The 18764-nt window shown below is 32.4% G+C and overlaps 1 protein-coding gene across 18 annotated transcripts in view; it reads right to left on the reverse strand.

The window, feature by feature from the left end:
- LOC128211223 (cilia- and flagella-associated protein 43-like) overlaps positions 1 to 18764 on the reverse strand; it is a 65965-nt gene that overhangs the window by 15792 nt on the left and 31409 nt on the right. For 4 of the 18 annotated variants that reach the window (XM_052915762.1, XM_052915756.1, XM_052915759.1 and 1 more), the window contains 14 exons: positions 17359 to 17505; positions 16803 to 16930; positions 16062 to 16082; positions 15081 to 15264; positions 14085 to 14189; positions 13020 to 13097; positions 12617 to 12742; positions 12130 to 12234; positions 11272 to 11388; positions 10578 to 10619; positions 7384 to 7434; positions 3563 to 3629; positions 1737 to 1751; positions 1236 to 1250 (listed from right to left, as the gene is read on the reverse strand). In XM_052915762.1, coding sequence (XP_052771722.1) covers positions 1236 to 1250; positions 1737 to 1751; positions 3563 to 3629; positions 7384 to 7434; positions 10578 to 10619; positions 11272 to 11388; positions 12130 to 12234; positions 12617 to 12742; positions 13020 to 13097; positions 14085 to 14189; positions 15081 to 15264; positions 16062 to 16082; positions 16803 to 16930; positions 17359 to 17505 — 1201 coding nt within the window. The remainder of the gene's footprint in view (positions 1 to 1235; positions 1251 to 1736; positions 1752 to 3562; positions 3630 to 7383; positions 7435 to 10577; positions 10620 to 11271; positions 11389 to 12129; positions 12235 to 12616; positions 12743 to 13019; positions 13098 to 14084; positions 14190 to 15080; positions 15265 to 16061; positions 16083 to 16802; positions 16931 to 17358; positions 17506 to 18764) is intronic. The other 14 variants (XM_052915772.1, XM_052915770.1, XM_052915765.1 and 11 more) reach the window with 12 other exon arrangements.

An 18764-nucleotide genomic window follows, 5' to 3' on the forward strand; every position in this document is an offset into this window, starting at 1 on the left:
TAAACTGGGGTTGTTGTTCCATACCCAAAATATCTTGAATTGGTAAAGAATATCCTGTTTACAATATAAAACACAACATTTAGTACAATTTAACCACATCAAATCTTCTGTTTATAATATAATAGGCTATGTATATGCTATATATATATCAAAAGATAAAAAGTCAAACATATCAGACATAAGGAGAGGAATAGCATGATTCAAAAGCAATAATTGTGTACTATATGATGTCAAATGATCATTTTTCATACATGCCAATATACCGCAAAATTAGACAAAATATAATTTAGAGCCTGAGTTACGATGACTGATCAAAATCCCCCTAGTTGAACTGGAAAAATCCCCAGGTTTTTTTAGCAAAATCTGCTGAGAAACCTTCAAGAAATATGGTATGTATGATTTTCCGTCTGCAAGTGAAATTTTTATGTTAAATGTCAAAGAAGCATCGAAATAGCATAATTTGTTTGCTTTTGAACCAATTGAATTAAATACTACATACTGAATTTTACAATAGGTAGTATGCTCTTATTCTCAAGAATTTTCAAATTATTTTTCTCACTATATTTTTCCCCCTGCATATTATCTATCCTTGCATACTATCTACAGTAAAATTCAATATTATTAATATATATAGATATAAGTATTTCAAGGCATGTCAATAATTTGACAAACATTTGTCATATTTCAAGTGTTTGTGTCTGTTTTCACTCAAGGGTATTAGTACTTTAGGTAAGGACAGTTATTATGTAACTGAGAGGGTAATACTCATGTTACTTTTTAGTATTAAGATATGCGTTCAGGAGTAAAGTGAAACTCAACAAAGGACAGGAATTTGTTTTAATGGGATATATACTTTTAGTAGAATGTTTGTGAAACAAAAAACTTTGTAAACATGTGAAAACATTGTCAACGAAGAGTTTCAATTGTGCAGTTTTGTGATGGGTCCAAATTTGGCATTTTCTGTATTTTTTGTTTGAACAGCTGCGAATGTGGTCCTCTCATTTATTAAGACATGCAGTTACTGATATAACATGTGTATATCATATCTACCATTTTTTATTTTTTTTTTATAATGTTTAATAAACAATTGCATTTATATGCATGAAATTGACCATAATTTTTTATATTTTAAACTTCATAAACAATTATCGAAAAAAGGTTCTATGGTCCAATAAAAAATACAGAAAATAAAAACCAATCACTTTTTTGTAAACTTTTTTGGTTTAATAATTTACCAATACGGTCCGAATCTATAAGAGTTGAATATTCAGGATTACTGTAAGCTATGGTAACATCATACACATTGTCAGAACCCATGCTATATCATTCCAATTACTCAACCAAATATACCAAGGGAAAATAGGCTGGTGAAACTTCATAATCCATGAATATTCAAACATAACTTCTTACCTATTTTACATATTGCCTGAGCCATGTCTCAGCCATCCAATCAAACATCTGCATTTAACCTCATTAATTATTCATGAGTATGAGGTCTCATTCAATCAAACATCTGCATTTCACCTCATTAATTATTCATGAGTATGAGGTCTCAGCAGTTAATTTGCCCAATGCATTAAATGGAGTAATAAGTCATAAATAGAGTGGGTTCTGAGAATGCAAGTACATTAAAACAGCAAATAAAATCAGCATGACATGTGTGTGACAGACTTCAAAATAAATGATACATATTTGAATAGGTAACAGCTATTTGAGAGTTTTCTACATTACGTTACCTGGCAATCCACCTTCTGATCAAAACCATTGAAATTATGATTTCATAAAAAATAATTGATTGTAAATCATTACAAATATTGCAGTGGAAGAATCTCTGTGAACAAACCCATTTAGATTACAACATTGAAAGACAAATTGTATCAATAGATAACAATAGACTTGTGCCATAAAAAATTCATAAATGATGCATAGTTTAGGTGACTATAAATTGTTTGATAGATTTTCATCCCCCCCCCCCTCAGTTCTACCGCCCCTTGAATTTTACTTACTCAAACAAAAATGTTGTTCAAGGGTCTGTATTTGTGTATCAGTCCGATACTGAATGGGAATGGTGTTTATTCATACCTACTGTGTTGATGAATAACATTCACATGTAAAAAAAGAAAATTGTTACAATCATGTTCGTGGTTCATCTAGAACGACATGTTTATGGTCCCTTATGCAATTAGAAAGAGCATGAACATATATTTAAGGGTCAAACAGTCAAAAAAAAAAAAAATCCCCCCCCCACCCATTTTAGAAAAAAAAAGGATGAAATTTCTAGCAATTAATTTATATTGTTGGCCTATCAAAGTAACTGCTTTGAGCAAAAAGTGTTTTCACAATTTCTTCCACAGCAACTGTATTGTAATTTGTGGTCATTCAATATAATGTAATGGTAAGATGGTACTTAAGTAATGCAAACAAACAGAATGAAAACATCTGATTGAATTGATATATCTTTTTACATGACTGGATGTAGCTGACCCCTATGAACGATTTCATAACTAAGAAAGATTTTCAAAAATGCAGTAGCACTGATCTTGACAAAATTACACAGAGATCTGGGGCTATGACTTCAAACAGTCTCAAGTCTGAGTCTAGTCTCAGCACTTTCATTAAATGACAAAATATCATCTTCGCTTTGCTCAAATTAATGTAAATAATCACACAATTTCCGATACTATAAAAAATCATCAAAATTTCACCAAAAATTCTCAACTAGAAAGAAAGTTGAAATGAAATTAAGATTTGCAGTTTTGCCACTTGAGTTTGAACCAGACTTGAAACTGGACAGAATCATGGCCAAATGATCTGGGGTCATATTCAATAACCACTTCAGATTTCACTTAATTTTCAGACTAGAATCTAAGTGTTTTTATTGAATTAATCGACTTATGGACTGGATAGATTCATTGAGGCATGTCTAAGGATAAGAATAAAAATTATATTGAATACAGCCCCTGATCTTGCACTGGATATGTATAAGATCGATGATGGAATGCACACTGCAGCTACACCCAAACAGGTCAAATAAAAAAATAAAATAAAATATATATTTCACTGCATAAAATATCCACCTAATCAAGCCACACAAGAAAAAACAACACTGAACTGTCTAATATTGTGAAGCAAATCTTGGCATTTGAAAATAAAATAAAATATTATTTTTATTAAACTTAAGTTCTTAGGGCTTTTTCAACAATTCTTACATGAATACAATAATTTTTGTCATCTATATCAATGTGGACAGGCGACGTTCATTGACAAATTCATAAGACTTTTATTAAGATACAAACAAAAGCCAAAATAAAATGGTTCATCTTATATTAACATCATTATACATGTCACATTCATCGACATAATTTTATAGACTTTAATTCAGATAAATATAAAAGCCATATACAGTAAATATAGAACTCATTCACTTGATAAAAAAAACGTGTCTGGCCTAAAACCTAAAACAAAAAACTGAAATCTTTTTCTAATGACGCAACACTTCAGCACATTTTAATAACAATATTTCCCCACTGTATTGGGGTGGGTGGGGTAAGTGGACACATACCTAGACTGCCCGTGGTTGAGGGCTGCTCCTTCCCGTCATCATCCTCTCCCTCACCTCCCTCATCATCCTGCAAGAAAATAAAAGACCATGTCAGCTTAGTACTACATGTATGTCATATGGTCACAAAAAATATTAAATGCAATGGTGCCATCTTATCAAGGCATGTATGTACAATTGCTTATTTGTTGACATATTTATATGTATAAAAATTAATGGAATTTTAATGGAAATAGAAAGAATATAATTATAAAAAAAAAATCACAAAAAATCTCAATAATTACATTTTTGAAAAATTGAAATATTTACATAAGTCTGTACATCATCATTTTAAATGATAACCAAAATACAAGAAATTGCTCTGAAACAAAATAGTTAACAACTTGAAATACATTAAACATATAACAAGAGTGACACTCACAAAATACGCCCATCAATAATTTCTTGGATTCTAAGACAACTTACTGTCACATTGGCCCTTTGAGAAGCAAGCTTTTCAAGAAGCAAATGATTTGGCATACTTGACCGATTTATTTTACCAACAAATATTTTCAGCAAGTTTGGTGAAGATCAGATGATAACTGTTCAAATTAGACAGTGGACAAAGCAAAAATGGCAAATTTTGACCAATTCAAGGGCCATAATCCTGAAGAGCCTGGCTGGTTATAGAACTTTGCCAAGAATATATACCAACAAACATTTATAGTAGCAAGTTTGGTGAAATTCGGATAAAAACTGTTCAAGTTTGAGAGTAGACAAAGCTAAAATGGCCAATTTTGATAAATTCAGGGGGCCATAACTCTGGAGTGCCTAAAGCGATTAGGCTGGTTATCGAACTTGACCTAGATATTTCACCAACAAACACTTTCATGAAGTTTGGTGGAAATTGGATGAGAAATGTTCAAGTTAGAGAGCGGACAAAGCTAAAATGGACAATTTTGACAAATTCAGGGGGCCATAACTCTGGAGTGCCTAAAGCGATTTGGCTGGTTATTGAACTTGACCGAGATATTTCACCAACAAACACTTTCATGACGTTTGGTGGAAATTGGATGAGAAATGATCAAGTTAGAGAGCGGACAAAGCTAAAATGGCCAATTTTGACAAATTCAGGGGGCCATAACTCTGGAGTGCCTAAAGCGATTTGGCTGGTTATCGAACTTGACCTAGATATTTCACCAACAAACACTTTCATGAAGTTTGGTGGAAATTGGATGAGAAATGTTCAAGTTAGAGAGCGGACAACATTGTGGAGTCGCCCGCCCGCCCGCCGCCCGCCCGCCATGGGTGTTCCCATAATACGGCCATCGTAAGATGGGCGTATAAAAACAACAGCACATTGCCTTAAATAATTATTAATTTTAAAGTTGTTTTATTAAAACTTTTATTTAATTTTATATTTAAAACTTTCAACTCAATTAAAAGAAGCAATTATCCACAATGGGTTTCTGTTTGTTCATCCATTATACTTTACTGACCTAATTGAATTAATTTTGAACATGTGATCAGATTTAAAGTTAATAAATATCATGGATGTTTACACCATGGATTGGAAACGTCCTTCTATGTCTATAAGGATTATTTTGAACACTTTCGAGAAGCAAAATTTCATATGAGATTTCAATATCTGCGAGTACTCATGGCAGGTCAGACTACAGCAATATGCATTACACCACATTCAGTACTTGCGGACCATGCAAATACTCATAAAATAGCTGACAAAAGTAGTACAGTACTCATGGCAGGTCAGACTACAGCAATACTCATTACACCACATTGGGTACCGTGTAAATACTCATGACAGCCACATTGTGTCGAGGATCAGAAATGTCAGTGGGTGCAGGTGCCCCATCAGCAGTGGGTGAGATCTTTGTCATACAAAAGATGATCTTAATATCAAAGATGAAATCTCTGGCAGCAGAAAAAATAACTTTTTCTTAAATAAAATAACGCCCCTGCCATTTTTGTACAACTATTGATTAAAATAAAAATATGATAATAACTATATACTAGTATAAAATTGAAACAACAACAACAACAAACATTTCATCCCAGAGTTTCTGTTTTTCTTTTATTGGCCCTATGTTGAATTTATTAGTCATTTTGAACCATTATTAAGACTCTCGATATTGTGCTGCATGTCTTCCACTATTTTACTTCATCTTCTCAATGCCGCCTCTTCAAATCGATATCTTGAACAGTTCCCTAAAGACTGACAAATGAACAGTTTGGAAGACCTCTACCATTTTCGGAAGCTCTACTGTTGTCTCAATCAAAACGGCTATGAGAAATGTTTGCAGTATAACTTCCAACTTGTAACACAGAAATATCAACATGAACATAACTTGAATTAACAAAAGTCAATTAATGAATCTTACTACTTTATATCCATATTTTTTCTGTAGTAACATACTAAAGAACAACTAAAATGAAATGCATAGTTCAAATAAATCATATGTAAATTTGCACAACTGCACAATATGAATTAAATAAATTTTCAAATTTCTAAAATTTATTATTGGTACATGAATTTTTGTGTTAAGCATATTGAATACCATGTTTTTACAAACTGTAAGGAAATGTAGGTTAAATTATGGATGGATTACTCTCACTGGCAATGTGTGTACTAATTTTCATAAGAATATCATGAAAGCGTTTTGAGTTATGGCCTTAAGTTTCGCACGCTGAAGACATGGGCAATGAAATTGGTTTCTGTCACACCATTGTTTTAATCTTCTTTGAAAAACAGACCAGCTCTTAAAATAAGTATGATAAATGTACAGTCGAACCTCGCTATGTCGACGTTGGATAAGTCGACTTTCCGGTTATGTCGACTTTTTTTTCCGGTCCCAAATTTATTCCTTCTTATTCCATATAAAATAAATATGTTTGTGTCGATTTTTTTATCTCGACTTTTTCGCTATGTCCACCTCGTTTTTCAGTCCCAGTGGTCGAATTTCACACATTTCCTATGTTCTTTATGTCAAACAGTAGATTGAGACGTAGGTGTGAAAATATTCATGACTGTTTGCGGCATGTTGCAAAATACCGTGCGTGTCAACATAACAAACTGTCATAATTGGGGGATACAAAAATGTAATTGGTAAGTGCGAATAATTAAAATTGTTTGTTTATGTATTTAATTAAACAGACATTTATTGCTCGAGCTCTTTGTATAAAACATGAACATTTTATTGATTAGATATCAATCCCGAAAGAATAACTTCAAAATGTCAGTTTCACTGCTCTGTTCGACCAATTCAGAGAAGGACCCGGTATAAAATCTTACAATGTACAAATGTATGCAATTGTGGTTTTATATGTGTTTTTTGTGATCCATAAACATAAAAGAAATAAAGTTGACACAAATAATTCTTCTTTTGTTTCACTTTATATTTTTCAATAATAAGTTTCCTGTTTTCACGATGAAAATATTTAACAAGACCGTTCAATTGTGGATGTAAACAACGTGTTGGTATTGGTGATATTTTTTGTAATTCGGATGAGTCAACTTTTCGTTATCTCGACTTTTTTCACTAGGTCCCGAAAAAGCCGACATAACGAGGTTCGACTGTATATACTGTCCAGTCATCGAAATTAGTCTTTTGGATGAACAAGCCCAAATTCATATACCAATGCTTGGCATTACATTTTTAACAAGCCCTTTTGCATAAAATCCATAATTTGAGCAAGACTGGTAAGCATTTTACCAGTGACGGGCTTGCGGGCTTGTGCTAAATTCGACCACTGTATACCGCAAAAGTGCATTCAATCGTTTGTGAAGGTTACATTTATTCACTTAGTCTATTAGTATCTCTACTTACCGCTGTTGTTGGCACTAGCTTGGTTGTGATTTCTAGAGTTTCTTTTCTAGCCTACAAAAGAATTAGTAAAAGCCACACTGTTATGAGAACCAATCACACATGATAGCGAACAAACTAAATCAAATTGCAAAACATAGCTAAATAGGGTTACAGTCTACTTCAAACATTACAAGTTTAGGTCCTTCAAAACAGAATGTGACCATTGAGAATCATTATCTACATGAACTTTGGAACACGTAAATATAAATCAATAGATGATCACCACAGCCCCTTAATTCCGTAAGGCCAAAAAAAAGTTGTTTTTTTTCTATTTGCATTTCCCGAAAGATTGGGTAAATAGGTAGGCAAAGGTTTTTTTCTAATTTTTGTTTTTGAGAACCGGGATTCTGTACCAAACCGACCTATATCATGGTACCTATAACACTATATCACTATTATTAACGTCTAATGAGGATTGAAAAAAAATATATGACCACCAAAGCAGCTTAAAAAACTTTTGAGTTGGGTGTATTTTCATGAGTTGGTCAAGACTTATGCCAAACAATTTATAATTGTGCTTTTGTTGGCTGCAATTTGAAATCGTGTCTGACCAAGTTTACCCTTATAAAATAGTGTTAGCCCTTACTTAATAATATAATAAGTTACAGTTCTGAATATCATACACAAACCATGCACATCTTCAAAGAATCCATACAATTGCTATATTAATAATTCAGGTAACTTTTTGGCCATACTTTCAAAAATCTGACAGCCTTTAAGAGACTCCGATTGTAAAATTGTGCAACAATATTGCATACTTTTAATTATATATTTTGTGCCCAAATTGTTAAAACAGCTATTGAAATAAAACTTTTGGATGAACAACCCTGAATGTTTACATGAGTGCTATGCATCGAAATATTAAAAAAGCCCTGCTTATATATAAAATCCAGAATTTGAGCAAGCCCTTGTGCTTATTTTGAACGCTGGTTAAAACAGAAAAAATACACTAACATTTTTATCTCAGGATTTCAAAGAATAAAATTATGTCCCCTTTTTATCAAAAAGTAAATAAATAAAAACAGAGAGATTAGATGAGATAGAATTAATTTGCAATCAATGTGTAAGTTCCAGTTAGTTGGCAAATTAAAATACATTTACTAAAGTATGTAAATTATTCAAAAAAAAATGTCATCATTAAGATACATTTCATTGAAACAGGCTCTGAATATACGTTAATGTATCTAAAACATCCTTGGTTCATATTGACTAACTTCTTGAGTCTGTGATTTAGACCCTGACAGGCTCAGAAAAATGAATTCTTAGATGTTTCAAAATATCTATTATATAACTAATTTTGAATTTATAGAAGTGTGCCTGATTATAGAATAGATTATTTATCACTGATTCATCCTTTTTATCATTTTGCTCCTATAATAGCACATTTGCCGCAGATTAAGCTGAGATTAAGCTTTTCTGAGGCTGGTCCCAATTTCTCGAAACTTCTTAAGTCTCTTGTAACAGGATTAAGCTAAACTCACTATTTTTGTTTTTCAATAATTTGCTTAATATTTACTTCTTTAAGAATTTTTATACTTTAGATAGGAATTATCTGTTTGTTTATTACATTGAACCATTTTTCATTGATTAAATTAAATTTAAGTATGTATTTTGGCTAATTGAAATAAGCTACTTAAGCCTGTTTAGCTTAAGAAGTTTCGAGAAATCGGGGCCCGAGGCTGAGTCTCAAACTCAAACTAACAGAGTCTGAGACTTCAACAATTCAGGACGTGAATAAGGGCCATAAATTATCAATTTAAACTATATGAAACTTAGAAGCAGGATAAATCATAAAAGACTTAGTGAAGCAAAAGTTAAAAGTTAATGACATCGTTACCAGTCCCATAACCCATAAATTAAGAAGCAAAACAATCCTGTACAATTTGAGAAAAGGTTGATTAATTGTTGTAATTGGGTATCAAAATTAGTTGCCTCAGGCTAAAGACTACCGGCAGACAATGTCATTGTTGAAATGGACAGGTATTTACGGTAACTGAAATTTCTACATTCTTATCTTGACATTAAGAGAGAAACATGTTTTTTTAAATTAAAACATTTTCTACAAAATGCACACGAGCTAACAATTCAAAATTACGACAATTATAACACACATGTACATATAGCTGATCTAGAAAGTTCTGGTTAATAACAAGTTGTGTCTCAATGTAAGCGTGGTCATAGACTGGCATGAACCTCATCAACAAGATATGGGTCTTATCATAAATCTTTGAGTTAACTAATTGGCATCATATTCGATATATTTCACACAAACATAAAATTGCATTATGGTACGTAAAATGTTACAATGCCGTTATATAGTCTAAAAAAAACCATTACACCATGGGGCACTGTCATGATGTTTTCAGACATAAAAAAAATGAAGATGTCATATTTCTTGCCTATATCATATTTAGAATATGACCCTGTGTTTGCTTGTCAGGTATATTCTTAAAAACACATACAGTACCGTAAATGACTGGGTATTAGACGCCCGTTTTCCCTCAGATTTCGATGCAAAAAATGCCTGCGTATAATACCCAGTAAAAGTTGTAAAAGCAAAGTTGGGCACTGTCAAGATATTTTTTGTCAGTTGTACTCGAAGGTGTGAAAAACTCGACTGCCTTTATCCTGTTTAACATACCAATGCTACATACTGTTGCGATAATGATCTTGTTTTTTCACACTTTGTCTCATTCTTTATTCTTTTCTGTAGGTGTTGACAATTTTTTTTTTGTCACTGTCAACAAACATGGTGACCGAAAATGCCAGACGATTTGACATCTTTTCTATGCGTCTTTTAACCAAAAACATAGATTAAAAGTTTTTTTCTTGGACTTTTCACAGATTTTTTTCCCTGCGTCTAATACTCCCTACCGTCTTATACCCAGTCATTTACGGTAATAACTGAAGTGCAAATCTCTCAAAAACTAAAAAAAATGTTTAATTTTGTAATTCTCTGTTCAACGAGAAAATTTTGCAATGTTATAACTAGATTGAATTGCTAGAAACTTCTTAAACATCTACTTTTCGTTACTCAGCTTTTTCGAATTGAGACACAATTATCTTGTATTTCCTTGTTACACAGTTATTGTAGCTGTTTAGTTTACAAACAACCAGAAAGATCTAATAAAAACTCAGTTTTTCTATACATGTACCTTCTTTTTCTTAATAACAGGTAGAGGTTTATCCTCAAGAGCCTAAATACAACAAATGTCAGTATGATATATTTGCTAAATAATGAATATAATATTTATTACCAATACACCCTAAAAAAACTTGAAAAGTAATAACTATTTCAACCCACAACAGATTAAAAATACTTCAAATGTGTAATAAGGTATAAGAAAAATAGATTAAATAAAAGTTGTAAAAAAACATCAAGTCCGAGACCAATTTTAACGAACAGTCTCCAAGTCTGAATTCAGTCTCAAGGTATAAAACTGCAAATCTTCTTTTCATTGTACCTGTACTTCCAGCTGAGTATTGTTGATAACAATTACTATTTGAAATTGTATAGTTATTTACATTTATTTTTATAAAACCAACTCAACATTGATGATTTTGAGTATTGTTGATAAAATAACTATTTGAAATTGTATTGTTAAATATATTTTTATAAAACCAACTCAACAAAGATGATTCTTTGTAATTTAAAAAAGTATTTTTCTCAGTCTGAGTCAAGACTTGGACTTGAGGCTGTTCACAATTATAGGCCCAGATCATCTAACTGAAATTCTGAGAAACATTGACTTTTTCCACTTTCCAAAACCTTACAAAAGTACTAATAATTGCAAGCAAAAACCATCCTGATAAAAACAATGCTATTTTATGGCATAAAAATCATCATACCTTTTCTTCGGCGATTTCAATCTGCCTCCGTTTGGTGACGGTTTCCAACAGCTGTTTTGTTTCCTTGGGTCGCTCACGCATTGGGAAGTTACTCACTTCCAAGTTGGAGTTGAAGGCCTATAGAAAACCACATATAATAAGTATACAAAACCTCAACATACTTCAATACTACTTTTAAAACTACAAACCAATGAAGACATAATTTCGTCAGGACAAACTCCACTTTTAACTTAATAAAATCAATTGTCCAATTGTTCAGAACTTTCTCAAAGTTAACAACATTGTTAACAGAATAGTTTAACTTTACTGGTAGTAGGTGAAATATTTTATGATGTGCTTGTATGTTTGCAGAAAACAAGTACAGCTGAAACAGTTGTCTCAAATTTTGTAAGAAATACAGTTCACAAGTGTATCAATTAAACATCCAGTGCAATGACAATGTTAAAGTTAACAACGACGGAGTTAACAATGTTTTTAAGTTAAGAAAAATTTGAACAATCGGCCAAACGTTTGCATTGACTTCTGTCTTGAAATTGTTTGCTGCCAATTGCATTCCTATGAATGACATGAACCAATTTTCAAATTTTTGTTATGAACTTTACATTAAGTTGAATATTCGACTTAATTTATACTAATTTCTTTTAACATGATTGTGACAAAAGCTTAAAAAATCGTGCTTGAGTCTGTTTCCTGGAAAACAAGAACCATTTAGAGAAATCATGAGAATGTTTTACTGGTGGGGATCGAACCCACAACCTCTAGGATGAGAGGTGCAAATGTATACCTGACTGTTTTCATACTCTTAACATTTGATTAAGTCTCTTAATAATAAAGCAAATACTATGTAATAATTTATACCTGTACAGCCCTTCCCTTGACAACCATCTCATCCCAACACTCCCTTTTGATCATCTCACGCAGGTACATCTTTGCCAAGTTCTCAAACTCTATCTCCTCACGAACCTGGGAACAAAGCAATCAAGCTCATTTATTGGAAACAATTATTAACAGCTATTGGAAAGCTCATTGCAAAAAGGATGTAACTCCTTCTATTTTTATACCAAGTAACGCAAGGTTTGGGCTGATCCCTCAAATATTGATTTCAGTAAAACATACCTATATAAATAACTTATATAGTTTATTTGCATATTTTAACAACGTTTTCTTAGAAGCAATGGATTTGAAAACACAATTTTAAAACCCATTACTGCCTGCTATAAAAATTGATGTGCCACTCACACTTTCCAAACCATGACTCATAGTTATTAACAGTAAAACCAACGATAAATCTTTAATTCACTATGAAACCAACCATAATTGATGGTAAACCGATTACAAAACTTACCCTCTCAACCTCAAGGTCAGCCTCAGCCTGAAGTCTAAGCTGCTCCTCAATGTCAAGGTCAAACTCATGATGGTTGAGCTGCTCTATGTCTGGTAGGGTCTCGTTGTTACGCAACATGCTTTGTAGCTAAAAAAACATGGAATCAAATTACTTAGTTTTTCACGAAAGTTATATATATATAATATATATATATTCAAAGGTGAAATTCATGAATATAAAAATATGAACAATGTTTGGTGCTTTTTTAACTTGGGAATAGCTATTAATTAAAAAACACATTTATAACGGCTAACATTTTTTTATCGGTATTTAAATCATATGTTATTTTTTTATCATTAAAGTCAAATGAGTTAAAAATAATTTTCGAGCGTCTTAAAAAGAAGACAAAAATTTATCAACTAACAGTTTTACGCATGTCCTTGATGGAGACACGAAGGTTTTTCTTGATCTCTGCATACTGCTTGTCTTCCTCTTTGAATGACTGAAATACAGTTACTATTAGTTTAGTTTCTACTTAATAATCTAATCCCGAACTTCCCAAAGACAGCTGTAAGCGGATATTGGGATAACTCGCGAACCTGCTTCCTGGGCAGAAACCTGTACCTTCTCCATTTTGAATGGCCAAGAGAAGGTACAACCTCTTGAGTGAGAGTTATGGACACCTGTAACACTAGACCACCCTCAACAACAGTTTGATTACTGTTCATACCAGAAACAGCTAAGGAAATTAGAAATTGCAGCTTTTATTTCTTCATAATAAAGAAAAAATAAAAATTATTTTGTATGGGTTTAAAAACAGGAGTTAAAACTGATGTAACATAACTATATACCTTTGCAAACTTCATTATTTTTAGATTTATTAATATGAGGATAAAATTAAGTTTATATTCTGGTTAACAACAAAATGAACAACATTAAAGATACTACATTATATATAATTTCTGGCAATAATCAACGTTTATTTTTTTCAAAAACACAGACTGACATTTGTAATAATAATAATAATGTACAATATGCTTTTTTCAACAATAATATTCACATGTACACACATCCAATACTTACTAGTGCAAAGAATTCTTTACTTATATTATATGGGTTCTAAACCATGAGAAAAATAGTTGACAAAATAGCTCAAACAAACATATATGGTTTGTTTTAGAAAAAACTTTCTTGAACTATCATAAAATGAGGGGTGGCAATTTAATGTAATAATTTCATGAACATGGACATAGAGCCATTTTAATACAGTAATTAGATAAATCTACAATTAGTACTTACAGTAAAAACATAATCATAACAAAAAGTTTATAAACATGTTTTAAATATATACTTATTTACAAAACATGATACGGTTTAGAATAAGTCTTTAGCTTTATGTAACAACTTAAGCTTTAGGTTTATAAAAAAAAAGCAGTAAGATTTAGGTTTGTAAAACATGGTAAGGTTTATAAGACATGTTTAAGTTTACCTCCAGCTCCTGAACCTGCAGCCATGTTGAGTTGTCCTCTGGTATGGGGGTGGGTGTTTTATAAATCTCATCTCTCTCCAGGGCCTCATCACGCTTGGCTTTCTCCTGTAGGAAACATATTAAAAACATAAAATATACATTACTATGAGTTGTTTATTGCAAATTGAATAGATTTTGATTTAAAAAAATATATTCATAAACTGGATCATTGCAAGTAAATTAATGTCTAAATTCAAACTTTGTAATTTTCAAACAATCTGCCCCATTATAACTCAGATAACTGTAAAGGAACTGTTGTTCCCTGATCTTTGAACAAACTACTACTCATCCTGAGCCTATTATCAGCCACCCATAGCCTAGTCTCTTTTTTCATTCTCACCTGCCTCAATCTACCCAGTATCCCCAACTTACCCTTGTATCCCTGTTGGTTCCCTGCTGCTTCTCAGATGTTGGTCTGGTCCCTCTTTCTGGTTCCCAATTCACCAACCTACCCAATATTCCCCACTTACCCTGGCCTCCCTGTTACTTTCCTGCTGCTTCTCAAATGTTGAAAGGTTCCCCTTTCTGGTTCCCAGTACCAACCTACCAAGTATTCCAAACTTACCCTGGCTTCCCTGTTGGTTCCCAGCTGCTTCTTAGATGTTGGCCTGGTGTCCCCTCCTGGTTCCCAGTTCACCAATCTACTCATTATCCCCAACTTACCCTGGCCTCCCTATTGGTTCCCTGCTGCTTCTCAGATGTTGGACTGGTCTCCCCTTCTGGTTCCCAGTTCAACAACCTACCCAATATTCTCCACTTACCCTGGCCTCCATATTGGTTCCCTGCTGCTTCTCAGATGTTAGTCTGGTCCCCCTTTCTGGTTCCCAGTTTACCAACCTACACACTATTTCCCACTTACCATGGCTTCCCTGTTGGTTCCTTGCTGCTTCTCAGATGTTAGTCTGGTACCCCTTTCTGGTTCCCAGTTCACCAACCAACACACTATTTCTCACTTACCCTGGCTTCCCTGTTGGTTCCTTGCTGCTTCTCAGATGTTGGCCTGGTCCCCCTTTCTGGTTCCCATTCTGGCATGCCCTGTATGACATCATTCTCCTCCTTCTGTGAGGTCATCAGCTTCGACTTTTTGGCCCTGGCAGCCTCCATAGCAGACTTGGCCTTCCCAAGACCAGTGGGTGAGTAACTGGAGGAGAATAGCAAAAATCATCTTATTTTAGGACAGTAAAAGCTCATGTATGATTCTTTTGATATTGTAAATGTTATGATGCTGATGACTGCTTGAAATTGCAGCTGCCTTTTCCCTTCTTCCCTGTCTTTAGTAGGATGTGTGAAATTAATTTCTTTCTTTTTTTAAATAATTATTCAATATTTATGCAGTCAATGTTATTTCTTATTGTCTTAGTTTAGTAGAAACAATACGCATTTGATGAAAACACACTTAAGCAATTGTGTTACCTTTTTAATGCTTAAAAGCATTTAGTGTTCAAAATTATATTTTGTCAAATCAGATGGCAGAATTGTAAAAATCTGCCCTACAGTTATTTTGTGAAATCAGCAGTCTGCCATTATTGATTTAAAACAGGTGAATCAGTAGATTTAAATAGCTGCTGGATCAATAGACAAAACATAATCTCAAACACTAAGCTGAGTAAAGGGTTATAAATATGCATTTACCAAACAAATGGACAGTGTGTCTGGGACACTCCAAAACCATTTATTTTGGAAAATGCGTACTTGGAACCTTTAACTATTACTCAATGTATTTTAATAATGATGGCATACATTTTTTTTAAAATAGAGTAGACAAATGAGTGGCAAATGCATGCAGTTGGTAGTAAAAGTTAGTAGAAAATGCATTTCAAAGCAACTAAGCAATTAATCAAAGTTGTTGTTTTTTTCTCAAACTTTTAATCATGTTATTTTTTTGTAAAATAGAATATGAAGCAATCTCGAGAAAATGCGTTTGAGCAGTTGACCTACCTTCTACCACTAAGTGGTGGGCTAACAAAGAGTAAGGGTTTAAACATGTATTTAATCATATTGTTAAAATTGGATATTCAAAGCTTCCTTAAATAACATTAGTAATACCGTAATTGTACCAAATATTTTTTATCATTCAAAGTCATTTGAACAAACTCTTGGAGCTGCACTCTCAAAGACTGACCATTTTGACAACTTTTTTATTTTTTGTCTTTGGATGAACTAGTTTTGGCATGAATATCTGGAAACAAGTAATATAATACTGGTGACATAATATCAGATAAATGTTTTTAACAGTTACATTGTCATTTGAAAAGTTTTTATGCATATTTACGCTTTAAGAAAAAAATATTTTTTCAACATAAAGCATTAATTTTTCGATTGTAAATATGAAAAACTGTGATCTTATCTTTTGTCACAGTATTATATCACTGGTTTCCAAACCTTTCTGTAACAAATTTGTCCTTTTAAGACAAAAAAAAAAGAGTTGACAAAATGGTTCATCTGTGAGAGTGCAGATTTAGGTTATAATTTTTGCTTTACTTCATAATTCTGTGTATTAACTACTACATGAAATATTTCTACTAATAAATAAAACAAATGAACAGAATACTGGATACCTAACCTGTGGTAGCTGCATCATTTCTCGTGTGGAGCTCATAAAGGGGTTTTGAGGTTGATGAAATGTACTTATGTTTTAAATTACTATTTTTTATTCAATATATATAGCCAATGTCTTACTTCCATGAGTAACATGTGAGAACCCCATCAAAGCCGGTGGTGAAAATGTGTTGACTGTCCTCTGCAAATGCAACAGCTTTTACCCCTCCAATCCGGTAGTCATGGGGCGTCAGACTCACTGTCTTGTCCTATGGTGGGATGGAATAAATGATTGTCAACTGTGTTTTGCAGAAAATTTTCATGCATTTTGCATACAGATATAATATATATTTGAGTTGTTATTTTGTGACTTTGAGTTTAATTTTGGTAACAGTTATATTATTTTAAAATTAACAATATGATGATGGTGCAAAACTGTTGCTATGGAACATGTATACCTAATTTAATAGTCTTACAAGCAATTAAATACAATAACATTTCCCGTGAATACTAACATACCATGAATACTAATTATTTTAACAATTCATTTTCCATCAACAATTTGCATCACTTGGTACAAGAACATAACCTTATAATATCCTCAACCTCTTGTTCTTCAAAATCTCAGTAAATATTGATATCAGAAAAATAATCATCCTGGCACACTTAAATCGATGAATATTAAACTTCAAACTACCATTTGTCCAATTGTTCTGAGCATGATGGATCCATCAGTGCCGAACGTAGCGAGCCACTTGTGATGAGGGGACAGCAGGCACTGCCCGCCAGGCAGCTGGTGACCAGGAAACTCTGCCACAGGCTCCATACGCAGCTTTTCCAACTCCTGAGGTTACATGGGTAAATAATTATGAGCATTTATTTAACTAGCAATTTAATTCAACTGTGAAAGACTGTTTTCAAAGACTCCTTAAGTGCTTAGTGCAAGCCAGACGTAAATGCATATAAAGACAAATGGAGTTATTTCCATCCTGTGCTAATAATTTGATTTGTACACAACCTTATAAAGGCTAATGAGATAGAAATTGCTATATAATTTGAAAATAAATTTTATATCGAATTTGTACTTCTTATATATTTTTTACCCAAATAAATTTTCAAAATATTCAGATACAAGCTACATATTTATGTAAAAAAGTTGGAATCGTTCAGTTTTGAGCTTAAAATTGAGACTTAAAGAGAATTAACATTAAGTGAGCAAGTTTTGTTAATTAAATTAAAAGACAAACAGCAATGTGAAATTTCTCATTTTAGGTCATTAATGAGTATTTTTATCAAGATTTCTGTTATTTGTCAATGTATAAAAATTATCAATAGTTTGATTTAAGAATAATCAAGGAAATCTTAGTTTTTTTAGATAAAGAAGAAAAAACAATTTTAGTGTTATATGTCTTTAAACATTTCTTGAAATTTATTGTTCCTAATGCATAAATATAATGTTTTAATATTATGTCTGAAATTTCTTAGGGACAAATAATCACATGCATGAGTTCTAGTTAATTTTCTTTCAATGGATTCGCATGCTGGATCTACATATGAACAAAGACTTGTTATGAACTCTATTAGTACACATACATTAAATATTCTAACCAATAATACCCTGGTTGGCAGATTTTATGGTTTGAAAATTTAGAAAATTAAAATTTGTGCTGCAGAGAAAACACTAAATTTGTCTATTGGTGTTTTTTTAAAGCTAAAGGGGACAAAACTGATCAAACATTAAAGTCAGAATTATTGGCCTTATATAACATGTGCATATATTTGTTTCTTGCAACATTTATACCAAGTTTCATTTAAATATCTTGAATGGTTTTTGGTAACAGCCAAGGTTATAGTTTTTGCATGACATTATGCTAACAACAAAATCAAGGCAATGAAAATGCCTACCAGTAAAATATTTTTCTTTGAAAAACAGACAGGTAAAATACCGGGTATAGGATCACGTGAAATCTGCTCTAGAATACTTTAAAACCACAACAAAAGTGTACTCGGCAGGTATTCATAAAGCTTTTTAAGTCATTTCCAAACTGAAGAAATTTTCTTAAATAAAATATCTCACTAGCCATATGATGTAATAACTAAAAC

This window comes from Mya arenaria, chromosome 12 (assembly GCF_026914265.1).
Source record: "Mya arenaria isolate MELC-2E11 chromosome 12, ASM2691426v1".
Lineage (NCBI taxonomy): Eukaryota > Metazoa > Mollusca > Bivalvia > Myida > Myidae > Mya > Mya arenaria.